The 19,859-nt window shown below is 25.7% G+C and overlaps 4 protein-coding genes across 6 annotated transcripts in view; 3 read left to right on the top strand and 1 right to left on the bottom strand.

The window, feature by feature from the left end:
* LOC145183845 (lysosomal-trafficking regulator-like) overlaps positions 1-1,356 on the bottom strand; it is a 49,239-nt gene extending 47,883 nt beyond the window's left edge. For both annotated transcript variants that reach the window (XM_090086423.1, XM_090086422.1), the window contains exons 1-2: positions 1,114-1,356; positions 850-912 (exon numbers count right to left, since the gene is read on the bottom strand). In XM_090086423.1, the coding sequence (XP_089942549.1) occupies positions 850-897 (48 nt within the window). In that variant the 5' untranslated portion in view covers positions 898-912; positions 1,114-1,356. The remainder of the gene's footprint in view (positions 1-849; positions 913-1,113) is intronic.
* Positions 1,357-5,375: 4,019 nt separating this feature from the next.
* On the top strand, positions 5,376-5,720 carry LOC145183449 (UPF0728 protein v1g117062-like). The gene has a single exon (XM_080058803.2). It carries the CDS (start codon positions 5,376-5,378, stop codon positions 5,652-5,654), a length of 279 nt encoding a protein of 92 aa, XP_079914929.2. The 3' UTR covers positions 5,655-5,720.
* A 1,359-nt stretch (positions 5,721-7,079) lies between these two features.
* Positions 7,080-8,006, top strand: LOC149889428 (guided entry of tail-anchored proteins factor 1-like). Its single transcript, XM_090085540.1, has one exon. The coding sequence runs from the start codon at positions 7,212-7,214 to the stop codon at positions 7,701-7,703; it is 492 nt and encodes a 163-aa protein (XP_089941666.1). The 5' UTR covers positions 7,080-7,211; the 3' UTR covers positions 7,704-8,006.
* A 430-nt stretch (positions 8,007-8,436) lies between these two features.
* The window catches only part of LOC145183297 (rab3 GTPase-activating protein non-catalytic subunit-like), a 33,916-nt gene continuing 22,493 nt past the window's right edge, over positions 8,437-19,859 (top strand). For both annotated transcript variants that reach the window (XR_016451571.1, XM_090084353.1), the window contains exons 1-17: positions 8,437-9,001; positions 9,153-9,217; positions 9,386-9,512; positions 9,612-9,684; positions 9,916-9,963; positions 10,101-10,176; positions 11,058-11,156; positions 11,891-11,990; positions 12,235-12,336; positions 12,747-12,892; positions 13,547-13,635; positions 14,645-14,728; positions 15,010-15,149; positions 17,688-17,812; positions 17,901-17,959; positions 18,444-18,593; positions 19,462-19,541. Coding sequence is in view for 1 of the 2 variants with exons in the window: in XM_090084353.1 (XP_089940479.1) it covers positions 8,899-9,001; positions 9,153-9,217; positions 9,386-9,512; positions 9,612-9,684; positions 9,916-9,963; positions 10,101-10,176; positions 11,058-11,156; positions 11,891-11,990; positions 12,235-12,336; positions 12,747-12,892; positions 13,547-13,635; positions 14,645-14,728; positions 15,010-15,149; positions 17,688-17,812; positions 17,901-17,959; positions 18,444-18,593; positions 19,462-19,541 (1,666 nt within the window). In the remaining variant the exon portion in view is untranslated. The remainder of the gene's footprint in view (positions 9,002-9,152; positions 9,218-9,385; positions 9,513-9,611; positions 9,685-9,915; positions 9,964-10,100; positions 10,177-11,057; positions 11,157-11,890; positions 11,991-12,234; positions 12,337-12,746; positions 12,893-13,546; positions 13,636-14,644; positions 14,729-15,009; positions 15,150-17,687; positions 17,813-17,900; positions 17,960-18,443; positions 18,594-19,461; positions 19,542-19,859) is intronic.

Raw genomic sequence — 19,859 nt, forward strand, 5'->3', positions numbered from 1 at the left:
GAAAACAAGAGTGATAATCAAAATGTAATTCAAATAAGATCTTTTTTCAACTGCAGGTTTGTTTTAGCAATGAATCTATAATAGATAATTTACCACACAAGGCTCAGTTTGTTAGGAGAAAATCTTCTGAAAATTCTGTAAAACATAAAAAACCATAAAACACGCTCCAAAACTGTTTTGGTCTATAATAAATGACCATTGACTTGGGAGGTCTCTATATTGAGTAGTAGAGAAACAAAAAAAGAGTAGTAGAGAAACAATCTTTTGAACTGAAAATGTTCATGTAAGATAAATGCCATACAGCAAAATCAATTAAGAAACTTGAGGAGACAATATTTGATGACAAACAAAGGTATCTTATTTAGGATCTCGGTTTGAATGGTAATCTTAACCTAATAAAAAATTGGTTGGGAATTTCTAAAAAGACAAATTTCAAATGAGATGAACAATAAGATCTAGTTATTAGAAAACATTATCTGGCGTTGAAACTATATAAAATTATATATACATATCATTTTTTAAAAAAAAAGCTAAATAGTAAAATTGAATACATAAAAATGGGCTTATAATTTGATTAGGTAATGCACATGTGTGTGTATGTATGTATGTATGTATGTATGTATGTATGTATGTATGTATGTATGTATGTATGTATGTATGTATGTATGTATGTATGTATGTATGTATGTATATGTGTGTATATATGTGTGTGTATGTATGTGTGTGTGTGTGTGTGTGTTTATATATATATATATATATATATATATATATATATATATATATATATATATATATATATATATATATATATATATATATATAGCAAGAGTTAAAAAATATACACAATACCTTTTCATCTGGACAATTTTGGTATTCTTGCCACACATTTATTTCCATTGTATTTGATCAGAACTGCAATTAAAAAATCACTCACGTGAAATATCAAGTTTAATTTTTTAAGGGGTATCAAGATAATTATAAGTTTTAGATTAACCACGTTAATTTTTAAAAAAAGATATTTTTTCACAAAGTAAATGTTCAAAGGGGAGGTTGAGTTTAATGAAAATAGTCAAAGGTTACGTTTAACTAAGAAAAATTTTAAAATGAACGTACAACTTTAAAGTTTTACTAAGATTTTCTAATGATAACGGACTGATAAGTACACTTCTTTAAAGCCGAGTAGCACATGACTTAAACTGTAATTTTACAAACGCGACATTGAGTTTCTTAAAGGTGGTTTAGTGTTTTTTTAAACTAATTATCAGGTGGTTTAATACATTTTTTTAAAAAAAGAAACGAATAAATTTAGAAAAAAAGGATACTAGGGCTGTCGAAAACAATTTTAAAGCGAACGGGGTAAATTATTAGCTAGCGGTGGGTGTTATTTTGAAAGATACAAATTAACACTTACCGTTAGCTAATAAATGTCGTTTACACAAAAATGTGTCATTTACACATTTTTGTGTAAATGACATATAAATGACAATAACAATAGGTTACAGCAAAAACATGCTCAATTCTAAATTAGAAAAAAAAAATTTCTTACTCGTAACTTTATAGCTTTCAAGAAGTAGATATAGATAAAGAAGAGGGGGAAGGTTAGAAAGTGTCTCTTCGGCCCCTCCCACTTAAATGGCCATGAGTTTAGTGATATAAGAAAGTCTTCTATCCAAACTGTTTTCCTTTGTTGAATAATGAAAACATGAGATTTTATGTTTGCACATCTCGATGAATATAATAAACTATAGATAAACTTTATGTTAAAGATATCTAAATATTCATCGTTGTTTCAAAGAATTCGCTCCTGTAAATTTAGTTATAGTTGTTGAAACTGTTCACTTTTTTCTCAACAAAAGTTTGTCTCTCTTGCTTTACTTCGGGTTACTTTTGCTATATAATTTACAATGAGGTAACCATGAAAATGTTTATGAACTTCAAAATAACTTAGTGAGTAAAAATCAAGTTTTAAACCTGACTGTTTAACTTAGATTAAATTAGTAGTATGACTGTTGTACAGGCTCCGTCTAATTAGAAATTGACATTACTATAGTTTGAACAGTATCTCAAAAGATTTCTGAACATAAAATACAATTATCTTCTTGAACAACGTAAAATAGAATAGCTTTTTAGAAATTTCCCAGACCCTAGTAAAATAAGAACCCCTCACTTATATATTTCCAATATAAATTCCCACACCCTTCCCCCCCCCCCCCTTAGTATTTTAGAATCCCACTTTAAATAAGCACTCAAGAATAGCTTAATGTTTATTTGTTGTGCTTCTATTGAAGTTGAAAAAACAAACTTAAGCTCAAATAAATGAACGTCATAAGATGAACAGTGTTTTTAAATGTTAGTTATAAATCTTCAGAAAAGGTTTTTTCAAATTACTGTTCAGAATGAAGCTTTAACCACTATGATGTATTACCAGCTTTAACTAACAATTAGACTGTCTATTTGATGAATACAATTTTTTTAACACATAACGTTTTAACACATAAGTATTTACAAAATATTTCTTATATTTTTTAATTCATAATCTAATTCTTGTATTTATAATAAATATCAAGTAACATGTCAATAAAAATATGCTATACTTTTATGCAAGTATTTATAACATGAAAATGCAATCTTAAATGATTGACTAGGTATCAATTTTGATTTTTGTTCATATGCTCAAGTCTATTAATCAAAAATAAAGTTTAAACTAATAAATTAAAACAGTAAGATGAAATCTTTAAAAGTTCGTCACTCCATCTTAAGGGCCTTTTTATATTGTGCAGCCTTCCTTATTGCTTTCCTTAAAACATTTGCGGAGGACGCCAGAAGTTTTAATAAAACGTCGGACTTTCTCAACTTGCCACAAATCACAAATATATAAAATTTGTTATTTTAGCAGATTTTTTTTTTTTTATTTGTTATTTTAGCAAATTTTCTGTTGTTTCACAACATAATAAAATCTGACATACCGAAGGGACAGACGAAAATCGCAGTAATAAACAGAGACTGGAATTACCGAAAAACGGTTCCTTCGGTAAATTTCGGTTCCTAATTTGATAAAGGTAAATTTCGATTCCTTATTTTAAGAAAGAATCGAAATTACGGTAAATTTCGATTCCGATTCTGATAAAGAACCGATAACTTCGGTTCTTTTCGATTCCTAGCGGGAATTTTGGAATTGCTAAGAACCGCTAAGAACCGAAATTGGAATTTTGGTTACAATTTCGGTTCTTAGCGGGAAATATCGCAAAAAATCAAAAATGCTACAAAGAATCGAAATTGTTACTAAGAATTGAAAAACTTGAATTTTTTTAATTTTTATTTTCAAAAATACAGTTGAAATACAGTTGAAAAATACAGTTATTCTAAATCACTATCAGTGAGATCAGTGACACTGTCCTTGCTGCCCTTGCGACTACTACTAGCACTGCTATAAGCTACGCTAGTAGAACTATCACTAGGTTCAGTATTAAATAAATCTTTAGATGCATCATATATAGGGTTTTTTTTCATTGGTGATTTTTTCATTGGTGATTCAAGTACAAGTTTCCTTTTTTTAGCTCTTTGTAGTAGACTTTGAGACTGTGATTCATTTCAGAGACTGGAATTACCGAAAAACGGTTCCTTCGGTAAATTTCGGTTCCTAATTTGATAAGGAACCGATAACTTCGGTTCTTTTCGATTCCTTATTTTAGGCAAGATTCGAAATTTCGGTAAATTTCGATTCCGATTCTGATAAAGAACCGAAACCTTCGATTCCTTTCGATTCCCCGAAAAATACCGAAGAACCGAAGAACCGAAAAACCGTTTTTCGGGAACTTCAGACCTTAGTAAAAAAGCGCAAAAAGCACGGCATATTCTACTAAAAAACCACAGTACCACTTTAAACGATAAAAAAGCACGGTATCAAAAAAAGACACTCTATTAAGATAACTATTAAATAAGAATCTGGCATTTGATGCCTTAAAAGGATGCTGTTCTTTGTTCTCTTTTTCCGTATAAAAACAGAACTAATTTTCTAATTTTAATGCAAATAAAAAGAAAAAAACAAAAAAAAACAAACAACCGAATATTAACCAGGCCAAGAAACGATACTGCAATTTTAAAGATCCCTTTTAAAATATCGTTTTTCATAACTATTAAAAAAAGAAAAAAAAAATCGATACTTATCAAATACCAACATGGCTTAAACATTTATTTGAGAGCAGTTCTGCGTTTTTTTTCTTCTTTAGTTCTTAGTTAATGATAATAAAAGCATGCAATTAATGTTAATAATAAAAGCATGCAATTGATAATAGATTTCCAAGGAAAACAAGTGCGCAAGTTTAAGGATGGCCAATGTGTAGCATGCACATATATATATATATATATATATATATATATATATATATATATATATATATATATATATATATATATATATATATATATATATAATGTAAGTATGTATGTATCTATGTATCTATCTATGTATCATTTATATAATAGAGTTGTTCAATTTTTTGATTGTTGTTGCAGGTGAATAATAATATATTATGAATTGTCACAGTCTTGTAAAGCATTTTCTAAGGTATCCCAAGTTAATTGCTTATGTACCTGTACAATCATTCCATTGCAGTTCAGTTGACAGCAAAAAATATCATAATGTAGAAGGTAGAATCAAATTTCAAGACAAAAAGATGAAGGCTTTAGAAGCAAGATATGAGCGATTAGATGTAGAAGATAGACCTACTGGATGCTTACTATGTCCTCATAGAAATCCTGAAATTGAGCTTGACTATAAGAATGTTCGTCTCTTATCACAATTTATTTCTCCTCATACAGGCAAAATATATAGTGGGCGGATTACTGGACTGTGTTCAAGCAAACAGAAAGAACTTGCTCAAAATATTAGAAGAGCTCGGAAAGTTGGTCTTATGCCTATAACAATGAAGTATTTTGATTATCATTCAGACCCGAAACTGTTTTAATGTGTTTTGTAATTTCATTTTCAAATAGAAACGATCATTTAATTTTTTATTTGCTTTCTCTAAATTTTATATACTATAAATTAAGCATCCAAATAATTGAAAGTGTCAATTGAATTTAGTTTTTTGGTATCAAAACATAAACTGCTTACATAATAGGCCTATATTTATTTCTGTAAATTTCTAATATGTTAATGTCTATAGCCATGCATTACAATCTTTTTCAAATGTGTTTATGTCTGAACCATATATTTCTTATAAGAAAAAACTAAGTTTTACCTAAAACATAATATTTTGTACCTTTATTATATAATGCATTTAGTGCTTAGATAAGAAGTGTAAATATTTTATAAAAATATAGATATATGGTATTTATATAATTTGATTAATTATATCTGTTTTACTCTTTAGATGAATAAAAAAAAAGATGTAACCATTTTCTATGGACCATACCTATCCTGTGGAATAGTTGACTACAGGTTAGATCGGTTACAGGGTTTAATTTCTTTACTCCAGGAGCAGAATCACAATATTACTCTTGAAAAAACACTAGAAAGAAATATGGTTCAAATAGTTGTTCATGATGAGATTGTATATACCTGTAAAATACAAGAGCTTGTGTTTGGAGGTGATGGGAAATTAGATGCAAAATGTTTTGAAGCAGTTGATTGTGTTTCTAGATGTTATTAGCTATTTAGATTAGTTTTTAAGAAAACGTTAAGTTTTTTCATGAAATGTTAAGGTTTATGTCAATAATCAGATTGTTTTAAATAGTTAATTAGTTAAAAACATACCTTACTATACTTTTAATAAAAGTGAAGCTATGATTAATAATATTCTGATCTTTTATATCTTTTAATCTTAAATTATAATAAAGATAAAATAGTAATTTTAGATTTGACACATTACAAATCTTGAGGAAGGTTTGTAGAAATTGTTCCAATCAGAATTCCAAATTATTACACTTTGTTATTTATCTTCTTAATTATCTATCTTGATTGAAAATTGAAAATATTTTCTTATTCAGAATTATTTTCTAAATGTCTAATGCAACTAAAAAAGTTCATTCAGAACTGAAAATAACTGTCCTGAGTTTTTAAAATTTGGTTTTAATAAAATTTATCTAATTTTAATGCTTACAGCATTCAAAAATGACTAATACAAATTTTAAATGCAGAAAACACTAATGTAATGTACGCTGAATGATTTTCCAATAAATTACCTGCACTTTGACTAATACAATAATCTTATATTTTTTAAACAAGAATCTAAGAATAATAGCTCAATGGGCATATCTGTTTTCTTTTGTCTTTAAAGGTCTAAATTGACTTTTTGAAATGAAAAGCTACAGTGTAAATAATGTAATACCTGATTATTTATTAAAATTAAGATTTAGTAAAAAATTTCCTTTATTGCTACAATTGAAATAGCTAGTAGTATAAATTTAGTTTAACCCTTTTTAATGAATAAAATGATGAAAATTTTTAATCACCAACTAATTTTCTGAACTTAAGTTACTGAAAGTTTTATTGCTTGAATATTTTTATAAGTATTTATACAAAATCTTTCTCTAAAAAAGTTTATCTATAAGACAAAGTAAAAAAAATAAAGTTTGAGAATTTAAAAGAAAGTTTTTGTTTATTATTGCTATCAATTTGTTTACTTGCACAAGTAAAAATCTATGGAAACATAAAATAATTGAATTTATGAAATAATTCTATACCCTTTCGATTCAGTAACTATTCAATTAAAAAAATATTCAATTGAAACATTTTAATTTTTAAATTAAAACAGTATTATTAAATTCTATCATGTATTCCTTGTCTTCTTTAATCTGAAGAAAAAAATAGTTTTTTTTTAAAAATTTTTTAGCATTTTTGAGTTTAATAAGTTTCTTACACATAAAATAAATTGGTTTTAGGTTTAGCCCAAATAGTAATTATAGGAGATTGAAACAAAATAGTCAACTTTAAGAAGTTTTATTTATTTTTAAGTAGTTTGTTTAATCAGTAACCTTTTTAACTGCATTAAACAGTTGAAATTAATGAACTGAACTTAAGAAACTTTTTCTGAAAAAGATTTCATTTTCAGAAACATTTCTTTATAGTTAGAAATAATAAATGTTAATAATATGTTTATGTAATAATATCGAAATTCTAAAATATATACATAATTACATTTTGTTATACATAAATATTGTAAGTTACATGCTATGTATTGATTCTTAATTTTATCAAGCTTTAAGCAATGCTAGTTATAACAGTCACATTCATGGTATTTTTGTGGGAGTGGATGTCTACGGTTTTAAAATCATATGTTACTTGGATTATGAACAATTGTACATCATTTCATAAACTACAAAGTGATATAAATTTGGAGTTGCTTTCGTTAAGACGAGAGCAAGGATCTATAAGCATTCAAAATGAATTTCCAAAGCATGCTCGTTTGCAAAGAAAAATTAATCTTCTTACAGATAAACTAAGTGGAATCAAGAAAAGTCAAGCTTCAGACATTTTGAAGTACTATTGGATTTCTAAATTAGTAATGAATAGTATATTCACAACTTTATCAGTTGTTCTTCTCTATAAATATTGCTATGATCCAGTTATTATTCTACCCAAGAACTGGTTTCCCTATTTACATTATCTTATTGCATATCCTTGCAATATAGAAGGTGCAGTTAGTTTACCATTTTGGTTGATGGTTTGTAAGCAGGTTTCTAAAGTAGTTTTATATTAAATGTCTAAAAGATAATGATATTGTAATAAATAGAAATATTTTTACTTTATAGCTCTGAAACATTTTATCCTTGAAAAAACTTTAACCATGCATTTTTCTTTTTTTATGCAACATTTCTCTTTCCTTATAATGACAAAAACCTTTAGTAAATACTTATAAAAATACTTACAACATAAATAATGAAAATAATATAAATAAAAATATGTTTTTGCATATTCTTTTATACTATAACTGTTTGCAGTAACTTGTAATAACCTGGAGTTGGTTTTTTTTAACAATAGGTTTCAGATTTAATAGTTTATCTAATTTGAAATGTGTTCTTATTTCTTTCTACTTGCTTTTACTTTTTTTATTTTGTTAAGAATTCTCTGGAATTTTCTGGAATTTTCTCTAAATGAAGTGAAAAAAACAAGATGTTTATATATCTATTAAAACTGGAAAAATGTCAAATTATAATAAATTCTTGTAATGCTTGATGAGTAATGTAGCATTACAGTGATCAAAACCCAATTATCAATGCATGTATTAAATCTTAGCTTTTTAGATTTTAATGCTGCAGAATGCAGCAATTGTAGATATTTTATAAATGAATTTTTAAACTAAAATATGTCTAAGAATATTTAAATAATTCAATTCCATATAAATGTGAAGACCACACTGGAAAAACGATCAAGCTACATTTTTGCTTTTTTTGGGTTTTTCCCCCTGTTATATTCGGCTGCAGTTTAACTATATAATAATTGGCTATATAACTAGAAAACCTATCAAATTACACAGATATTTAACTTAAATAAGTGAGCTATGGTGTTTTGAAGTTTAGAATCTAGTTTACTCAAAACAATAAAAATGTAGCTTGATCGTTTTTCCAGTGTGGTCTTCATGTGTAAAGTATTATAGTAACAATCGTAATTCTTCTAAATTTGTTTACAAGAATAGTTTCAATATCTGAACTGTTTTATGAACTGTAACTGAAATTTTTATATTAACTAAATTTAAAAAAAAGGGAATTTTATTCTACTTGAAATTGTTAGCTTCAAGTTTAATATTAGATTTTCATCACTTTTTTAAATCTATAAAAAAACAACAACAATAATTTCAATAATAAATTTTTGTATAATTTAAAGAGGTCAAAGCATATTGATATTTTTCACTAGAAATTATCATTTTGATTGCTTTACAGATGTTAATATAGAAAATGTCATGCACTCTTCAACATATTAGCTCTATACAGGACGTTAATCGAGTAGTGCGCTTACTTGAAGATCTTAATGTTGAAGAGGAAGAATGCATAGATAAAGGTAAACAAACAAATCAACTAAAAAATTTATTTAGTTTGAAATGACTTTTAATGGAATTAGAAAAATTAACTTTTTATGCTTACAGTTCTTAAAAAATTTGTTTTTAAGTAAAGTTTTTAGATAAAAGTGTTTGTCCCTTTTTAATATAAAGGTTTTGGAGACAATTTCAAGTTTGCTAATCAATGGGAAGATGACTGGGAAAGTTCTACCGATGAAGTAAATACTTTAAACATTCAAAATTTAATTTTTTTTCTCATTTTTTGTTTAACTATTTATTACAGATCAAGTTATTATTGTGTTATCCCTTAATAAGATATTAATCCTCAAAATAATAAAAAAAGTGGTCCAATCAAAGTTCTAAAGAACACATTGTTCTTATACTAGACTGATTTAAATATCTCAAAAACAAACAAGCAAGCAAAGCCTTGGCTTCAAGAATGTTGTGTAGCAATGTCTCCTTCTGAAGAACTGCTTGTTGTTGCAAAGGGAAATAAATGTATCTTTTTGACAAGTAAATTGTTTTCTGAAAGTTAGATTGGATTTTTTGGATTAGTTTACTAATTACCACAATCACTAAAGTTGCTTAAAATATTTTGCCTTTTTTTTTTAGAAAGATGTGAAACTAAGAATGATAAATTTTTTTATGATTTATTGTGGAGTGGGAATCTTTCATCTAAAGATGAGTAAGCAAATGCTTTTCTTTGCAAATCTATTATATATATTATATTTATCATATATATTATATTTATTAAATATATTATGTTTATTATATATATTATATTTATTATATATATATTATATCTATTGGTTAATGTTTTTTTGTTTTCACTATCAATTAAAAAAAAAAAAAGTTCTAGGTTATTTTAATAATGTTCAATATGCTCATCACTGTTTTGTTTTTTTGTATTTTATAGTGATTCTATCACATGTGTTGTATGTGTTCCGTTGGCATCACAACAAAGGTTTGTTTTGTTTTATGTCTTTAAATGATATTAACCAAAAGAAAGAGGGGAGGATTTTATATGATTTAAAAAAAAAAAAAATTTTTAAGGGATGATATGATTTTAAAGATTTTTTTTTGTAAGTATATTTTTGTTAGATCATCTGAGGGTAATCCTGATTGGACCTGTATAATTGCTGGTTTTTCATCTGGATATATTCGCATATTTATGACAGTATGGCTCATCTTTTAAGTTGTTTTTCAGTTAATATCAGTATGTTGCAAATTATTTTATCTTGTGTACTCCATGATCTAAAATGTTCTCAGAACTTTAACAAATTTGTGAAACTTATAAAAAGATAGATATAAAAAATGAAAATAAGAAAAAAGGTGCTGACTATTATTATTATTTGATGTTATACGATAAATTCATGTTGTTTAAACTTTTATTTACTTAACAATTTTTTAATACTTTGTTTTAGTTCTGCACACTGGGCAGATGATTTAAACAAATAAATATGCTGGAAGCAAAGATTAATGAATGATTTTATAAATATTCAAAAATTATATTTATCTTATACCTAAAAAGTGTTGATAAATATTTATCATTTACTTGTTAAAATGAGAATGTTTTACTTAACTCAAAATTTAAAATCATCCGACCAAAAGCCATCCAAACCAAACCAACCAAAAGCTTTTTAACGATTTTTTTAGTAGTCAGGTTGAAAATCAAATGCATGTTATATGCTGTTAGCATAAAATGCTTTTTAAAAAAAAAAAAAGTATTGGTTAAAAGCTGTGTTAATCATCCATTTTACTATTTTTATGACAAAATTTATTCTATTTTTTAACTCATTTTAACTGGTTTAACTGGTTTTGGCAATCAGAACAAAAAAAGTTTATTAGTCAGCACAGGACATACAAAATGCTCTTTTTGTCCCTAAAACATGTTGTAATTGCTTAAAGAATTAATAGATACAGTTGCTTACTTGAAGAACTTATATATGTTGTTATTTTATCATAAATGAATTTATGTAATTGTATGTATCAGAAATGAACCTGTCATTACCATAGTTGTTTAAAATATGCAATTAAATGCTAAAATATTTTATTTAGAATGGTAGCCAGCTTTTGTCTCAGTTTCTTCATGATGCTCCAGTTGTTTCAATAAAGTTAAAGACAAAACAATATTTTTTAACTCAAGGAATGAATGAGGTACCTCTTGAACAGATCTTTCTATAAAGTTTATTAAATCGAAGTAGATGGGAAAATAACAATTAAATTTAGGACAAGTAAAAATAATGGTGATATTTTTAAACGATGAATAAAATTAATACTGGCAATATTTATACATTAAAGCGTAACATTTTTAAAGTTTAAATGTAACAGATTGCCATATATGGTTATATATACCCCAGAATATCATATGTAATATTATGACACTATGGTATATCGCACTTTTATTATTTAATGCCGCTAGACCAAAAAAGTTCAAAATTTTAAACTTTATTTGAAAAAAATTAACTTAACATCTAGTTGAGGTTTTATTCAAATAATTTTAACACTTTAAATAAAAAAAGAAATACAAAAACTTCTAAAATACTTTTGTGTAAAAAAAAACAATAGATTTATAGTTTTCTGATGCTTATCTTTTTACCAAGAACTATGTAGAAAATTACCTTCAAGGCTATCTTAAAACTTTTGATGGTAATGATCCTTGGCTAATCACAAACTGAGGTTTTCACTTATTGTCAGAAGCAGATTAAAAAAACATTTTTCTGGTTTCACCAAAACAGCATATGCAAGATTAATTCAAATTAATTTTCAATCAACAAGTTTGTGAAGCAAAATTCACAAATGGACTTAAATGAAAATTAATTAGAACCCAAATAAAGTTTTTTTTTTGTGTAATTCTTGTTTTAAACTACTTTTTTTTAACAAATTTTAAGGTTGATGAGTTGTTGATCATGTATTCTCAAGCAATTGTCACTATTGATGGTTTTAGTTTGTACCAGTCTCTAAGGGCTTGTAGAAACCAGCTAGCAAAAGGTATTTAGTATTTTTTACTTAAAAATTACTTTTTAAGGAGGTCTTTGTGGCAAAAATAAAGCATTTTTTGTTATAAAGATTTATTTTGTTGGTATTTGAATAGGAATAAGATTTTGGTTAATTAATGTGTGTTTTTACATTTTATTTATATTTTATTTATATTTACATTTGTTAAATTGATTTATCAACCAAAATGTCCTTAAAAAATTTGTTTCTTTTTTTTTTTTTTTTTTTTTTTTTTTAGCAAAAGCAAGCTTGATCAATGAAGTGGTTGACTCCCCATCTCTTGCATATCGAAAATGGCGTGTAACTGACGCTAACAAAATAACAGATATTGCAAACTGTGGTAAGTATTATATAGTCATATTTTTTCAGGAAATTAATAATTATTAGATAAATAAATGAGAAATATTTCATTTACAGTAATGAAAAATTAGAAAAAAACTAAAATTTGTGGCATACTTTAAAATAATGTTTATAAATGTAATATACATTAAAAAATAAAATCCTTTAAAATAATGTAGGATAACTTTAAAAAAAAAAAAAAAAAATGATAAATAAAAAATGCTTCTTTTTAAAAAGTTGATGATGGCAACAACAACATTGATGTTTTTTATTAGTTTTTTTAATAAGATATTTATTGCTTATTATTTCAAAGTTATTGCAATAAATAAATATTTTTTAAACAAGTTATGATTTATTAAACTATGATTTGTAGCAAATTTGTTTTTTTACCTTTTAAGTATTTTTTTGCAGGTACATTTACACCATGCTTTTTTGATCGACTTATGACAGCTTGTAATGTTGGCTTTAATGAAACAGTTCGTGGATCTGCACCTGCATTCAATCATTTCATTATAACAGGAGAAACCAAATTTTTGAGTGTATATCATGCTTTAGAAGTAAGCTTGTTGTATTTAGTATTTAAAGTTCTTATGATATATTTGCTTTTGGCAAGAGTTATACCAGCAAAAAATCAACTGAATAAAAATCAAATTTTTGATATAATTTCTTTTTAACTTTAAAATCATTTATACACTTTACAAATAATGTAACTTATACAACCTGATGAAATTAATAAAACCTGTTTCATTTAAAAAAGACAAAATATTTGGGTAGTTTTTTTTTTTTTAGCAAATTTGTTCAGACAGTTTTTAATTTAGCTTATCTTAGTTATGAAGTGATATTTTAATCAAAAGTTAAATTATTTTGATGTTTATTATTTTTTGATAAAACTAATTAATTCAATTTTATATTTTTTTTTACAATTTTTTTTTCAAAAGACCTTTTACATATGTGTACTACTACAGCAGCTACTTTCTACTACACTGTTTTTTGTGGTCTTGAGGATTTTATTCAGTAAATCTGGTTTAAGAATGTGTGAATATATTCTTAATTAAACACAAATTTTTACTAGTTTTTTAAACAATAAAACTTCTATTGTTCATTTTTTAAAAGAATGGACAATATCATATAATAAATAAAAGTGATATTAATCAATAGTAATAAGCAATATTTGGAGTAATATTGTAATCACTTTTTACCCTTTTTTTTAGGGAAGTAGTCCGCCTATGATATCTGATGTTGCATTGGCAGTTGCAAGCAAGCTTACATCAGCAGTTTTATCACAGTTTACAGCTGCAAAGTATGGATTTTCCTAATTCTCAATCTCCAAATAATCTGCAATCTAACATAATGTAAAATAACATGCAGATAATCTCTAACTGAAATGAAAAGCAAGTTTCAACATAAACCTAATATTTAAGGGCATCTTATTGTTCCTATTGTTCTGATTTTCTCATTTATATCTCTATAATCATTTACATCTCGTTCCTATCCTATCGTTCTTTTTAGAGAACGATAGGATAGGAATGAGATGTAAATGATTATAGAGATATAAATGAGATGTAAATGATTACAAAGGGGAGGTTGATTAGTCACAGCTTGCAGTTAATATATTGCAGCGTAATGAATACACAAAAAAATGGCTTAAAAGTTTTTTAAAATAACTGCAGTTGTTAATTTCTATTGATTCTTTTAAGACAAAAACTTGATTATCCAAAGTAGTCTAGTCCAAAATGTTTTACTAAGGTTAGATGCAATATTTTCTTGTCAAATAAATTCTCTCTATGAGCATTTAAAATTTCTCAGTGTGACATTTCTAAAATAAAAAATTGCCATGAATATCAAATGGTTAATTCTTCAAATATAGAAATCATTTTTTAAATCTGTGTTTTTTGATCCACATCAGATCTTCATTTTTATAATTTTTATCATTAATTTTTTAACTTTTTTTTTTTTTCAATCAAATTTAAATCTGTGGTTCTCTAATTGAACCAACTTCATTTGTGTTGTTACAACATAAGTAATACCTATCCTGAATATACATATAGAACACTTACTAAATATATTTCAAAGAAAAAATGCAACAAAAAAGTAAAACATTTTTTAAAGAAAAAGTTTGGAAATAAAAATCTTGCTGTTTGATATCAAACAGTTATTGTTATTCTTTAAGATTTATATTGAAATTTTTTATTGTTGGTAAAAAATGAATTCATGGATTATTTCAAGGATTAAGACACTCTGTAAAACAATTAGATTAAAACAGTTGTTCAATATTATATCTTACTATAACTTATCATATTTTTTAACAGAGGCTGGTGGGGAATGACACAGGAAAAAAATACAAAAGTGCCTACAAAACCAAAAGTTGAAGCTGGTACCAATCTTTCAAGTAGGTCAGTGTAAACCTTTTTTTTTTTTTTTTTTATCAGTAAGCACAATAAAACTCTTCTTGATTTCACCAAAAATGGTTTTTGTCTGATTGGAATTTTTAAAAGTTTAGTGCCTCTGTATTTATACAGATTTGATGAAGTAGATGTGACCAGAAATAATGTTACCTTTTTTTCAATGTATTAAGTTACAAAGTACAAATTATTTGATGGCCTTACAGTTTAAATGGAATTTATAAAGTAAGTTATGATTGATAATATTTGTGAATCACTGTAATTGTTTTTAGGTATTTTTTACATGATAAGCATCGTTGCTCAGAGAATATTGTTGTAGCACCTATTGGTAAATTAGCAGTAGTTAATGATGCATTTAACAGAGTTTTCCTTTTCGACACACAAACTGGGTTGATGATAAGAATGTGGAAAGGTTGTTTTTTTTGTTTTTGTTTTATTATTTCAATTAAGTATCTATGGCATGATTATCTTGTAACCTTAACCTTTCAAGTATTATGTTGTTTTTCAATACTATTTGAACAACTAAGTTCATTGAGAATAATCTTTAAATATAAGATTGAATTATGTGCATTTTGTTGATTTTAACAAATTACAATGAGTGTGTTTATTGCATTCTGTTCATTTTAACAAATCACAATGAGTGTGTTTATTGCATATTGCTTAAATAAAAAATGATAGGGTTAACATTTGATATTTTTCTATGAAGTGCATTATGGTACCTGCCACTTTTAGCGTATTTAAGTGTTGTCCTACTTTTATCCATTTTTGTGCAAAAAATAAGCTAAAAGTTATGTTAAGCTATGTTATTATGTCATGTTAAACATTAAAAATTATGTTATGTTAAAGATTAAAAATAAAGTGAAAATAGTTTTAATATTTTGCTCAAGGATAGTTTCAAAGAAAAACCAAAGACAAATCATGGCTCTCATGGTGATTTTGAATAAATTTTCATTTTAAAATTTCATTTTCTTATATTGTATACATGTCTGCAACTGTTCAAAAGAAGCTACTTGTTCAGAGTTTTCAATTTTTTTTTACTGACAAATGAGGGAGAAAATTAAAAAAAGAAAATCACCTAAAAAATGTTATTTTTAGCATTAAATCCATGACAAGTTTTCACTGAAAACTGATTGCATAATGTAATTTTTTTCCAAAATTTAGAGCACATTTTTATTTGTAATTTAAAATTGACTGCTAAATTAAAGAATTAAGTTATAACTATATATGGCAATTATTCAGTAATAAAAGGGCCTCAATTTCAACTTAAAAAAAAAGATCTAAATCTTACTGTCCTGTTCAGGTCATAAGTACTAAACAATAATACTAAACAAAAATACTAAACCTACATTTTAAGTTCCACGTTGAGTTTTTCAGCTTCAACATATTTGAACTGATAACTCCTATAAGTTAACATTGAAAACCATGAAAAAAATCATGAAAAAAAGAAAATATAACAATGTATATTAACCCATTGACACAAAAAGCCGGCGAATCGCCAGTCTACTACATTATGGTATTGAAACACTAAACTGGTGTTTCGCCAGTCTGTCTTTACGTGGTCATTTTATGCATAAAAAATCATTGTCAATAATTTTATTCATGTAAATATTACTCATAATTTAGTGTTAAGGTTTCTTTGAAATAAAAACTTGTAAAAATTAAATAGTGTTTTAATTAACAAAATATGTAAAAAAAATTGTGGTGGAATGGGTTAAGTAAAAGTAAATTCCAATAACAAATATTTATATTAATGTTGACAGTTGTTGTATAAGAAGCAGCTTGATGTTTCATCTCGGGTCTCAACCTGAGGTTGAACTTTTGATCTCATTCTATTATACCTCAATTAAAAACCGTTTTGAGTAATTTCAATTCCTATTTTTGTGAACTTTCACAATTCTGATCTTCATTTTTTAAAAAAATCTAGATTTTAAAATATACCTGAAAATCTAAAAGTCATTGTCACAATCTATTTTTGTGAATTCAACCTAAAGCAATTAAGAAATAATCACACAAAATTTTAACAGAAACAAGTCATTGTGAAATTATTACCAAAAAAACAAAACCTACATTTTAAGGTATGTATGGTAGTTTAGCCTTACTTTTGAATTTACCCCAAGGGAAATAAAACAAACACTAGGGAGGTTTAAATTCTGAAGAAAAACTTTCAGCTATTGTAACAAAAAAGATATGGGTATTCATAAAACCACCTACAATTTTAAGGTACAAGTATTCGTACATTTTTGATCATATAACGTTTTAGTTCATTTATAGTATTATATTATATCGTATACTCTGTGACTATTAATGTAGGATTACATGAAAATAATTATTCAATTTGTAGTTTGTTTGCCACCTTCAACAGCAATAACTGCTTTACATATTCATGGCATTCTGCATAACAATTTGAAAGTCTAATTTTTTGTTTTTTTGCCACATCTTTTTTCAATGTTGGGCATTAACTTTGTAACATTTCTGTCTAATTCATCCCATAAAAGGGTAATTCATTCAATAGGGATACTTTAGGTAATTCAGAAGGCCAAATCATTTTTTCAATAATTTTATCGTTTTTTAATTCACTTGATTCTTACAAAGTTTTGAGGATTGATTTGGGTCATTAACTTCTTAAAAAATGAATGGTTGTTCAACTATCAGTCTTTCTGAATTGATGACATGATTTTGTGAAATGCACAAATATTCTCCTTTTGTTATTATTATGTCTTTTAACAATATCACAATTTTCTTTTTTTTTTTGTTATTATTTTGTGTTTTAATATTATTACACCACACAGTTTCATTTGGATCTTCTCAATTTGTAATTTTTTGGGACAGTTAATAGTTTATTTCTTTAGTGTTAGCAATTCTTCTGCCTTCAGTGACAGATGTAATTTGCAGAAGTCCAGCTTTCCTTAAAGCTGTTTCTTCTAATATATATATTTTTTTGTAATGAAAGGTTATCGAGATGCTGAATGTGGGTGGGTTGTTGTTGAGGAAGAACTTGATAATAATTCTAAAGAGGTTTCCTGCAGGAGATCTCTTTTTCTTATCATTTATGCACCAAAGAGAGGTATTTTAGAGGTAAAGGTTTTATATATAACTGTTTAGTTTTAGTTGTTTCTCTGCTTTAAAGAGGTTTTGGAAAAAATTACTATAATTAATATTTTAGATTTATCTGACTGAGCATGGGACAAGAGTCGGAGCTTTTCATGTCGGTAAAGACTGTAGGTAAAAAGTTTATTTTATTTTTCTACTCTTTGTTGGAGCATTTAAAAAAGTTAAAAAATGTTTTAGTTATTTTTATTTTATCATTATTTTATTATTTAATCATATTTTTATAAAATAAGTCATTTACACTGTAAAATTCAAAATATGAATGAAATGACATAAAAAAAAAAAAAGTTAAAATGTAGAACTACACTAAAGCTTTAATAAAAATGTGGGAAAAAAACAACAGCAACATATCGTTGTGTTTTTGAAATTTCTAAATAAAGTTAAAAGTTAGGCGTATACTAAAAACTTTTTTTTTTTTAATAAGCCAAAAAAATCATTATTTCTAAATTATATTATTAAATTATATTTAATAATGTAGTTTATAAGCATTTTTAAAAATATAACTGTTTCTTTAAAAAAAAAAAGTGTTATTTGTTTTTATCAGGATTTCATTGTTTCAACATATTCTTACTTTTGTTGGGTTGCCCTTTTTCTTCAGATTGATATACAATGGTTATAGTTATCTTGGTCAAACCCCCTCTGGTTCAAATTCGGTGTTGCGCAGTTGTAACCAAATAAATCAATGTATCCTTTTGCAAATGGATGGTTTGATCAAAGCTGTTCACATTCCGTTTCACTGTGCATTAAGGTAAACCTTTAATTTCTCTAATAATCTACCCATAGCAATCTACCAATAGAATCATCCTGTTCTTTTTGACTTCAAAGTTTAAAAAGTTATACTTTTCATTAAATCAATTCAAATGGTGTAAAACAATTTATATGTACATCTAAAAAACTTAGTAAAAATTACATATTATAAAGCTTACATATTATTTAGTAAAAATTACATATTATTTAGTAAAAATACATATTATTTAGTAAAAATTACATATTATTTAGTAAAAATTACATATTATTTAGTAAAAATTACATATTATTTAGTAAAAATTACATATTATTTAGTAAAAATTACATATTATAAAGCTTATCATTTCATTAAAAAAAATGAAAATAACATATAAAAAAAGCTAAACAAAACTAGATAAGAACACATCATATCAAGGTGGTGGACAGGAGTCAAGCTGTAAAGAGAAAATGAGATTTAGTATCATTTGATATCATTTGGTGCCATTCCAAATGATTGCTTTGTTGATGTTTACTATATTAGCTATATGTTCCTGTTGAAAGTTGGCTCAAAAAGCTTTTTAAGTTGATTAAGAGATAATTGTCATTTACTCATTGTATAGTTAACTTACATGTGCGTGTCAAATTTCCACAAGAGATTCATAAATTAAAGCTCATCATTAAATAAAATGCATATTACACATAAAAACCATAGTAAAGAAATTGCAGGAAAAACAGGAAAACCTTTTACATGTAAACATAAGTAAGTTTTGTTAAAACAGAAATTTATATTTCGATCTCAAAAACTCAGTGCGCTTTAAATTATGTTTGATTTCAATTATTATAGCTATAAAGTAAATTTTTTTTATGTTGGGGTGTCACTTTTTTTTTAGCACAATACACAGTGTCCAAGCAAAGGATATGCATTTGTTAAAAAGAATATCAAACATTATTGAGAAAGGTTGTTTAGGTGGTATGTTAATAATATTGCATTTATTAAACAACATTGAGAAAGGTCATTTCATAATATTGCATTTTCTAAACAGTATTGAGAAAGATCATTTCAGTGTTTACTTCAATTCTTAAAATTTTAACATTTTTCAACTTTTAAAATTTTTGTAAGCAATATTTTAGATAAGAAGTTAGATTTTAGCAAATACAAATTTGTAGAATTAAATGGTAAAATCTAAATTCATCTGATTTTTTATTTCTATGAATTAATTTTTTAGGAATTAAAAAAAAATCATTTTCATTTTAAAAAAAATCATTTTTTTGTTTAAGTATATATTGT

This window comes from Hydra viridissima, unplaced genomic scaffold, assembly GCF_058129835.1.
Source record: "Hydra viridissima isolate aposymbiotic clone 2 unplaced genomic scaffold, HvirCarnegie_v1 scaffold_4, whole genome shotgun sequence".
NCBI lineage: Eukaryota > Metazoa > Cnidaria > Hydrozoa > Anthoathecata > Hydridae > Hydra > Hydra viridissima.

Excerpts from the sequence above, each read along its gene's own strand:
- LOC149889428 (XM_090085540.1), top strand. The coding sequence starts at position 7,212 with ATGCTAGTTATAACAGTCACATTCATGGTATTTTTGTGGGAGTGGATG.
- LOC145183449 (XM_080058803.2), top strand. The coding sequence starts at position 5,376 with ATGAATAAAAAAAAAGATGTAACCATTTTCTATGGACCATACCTATCC.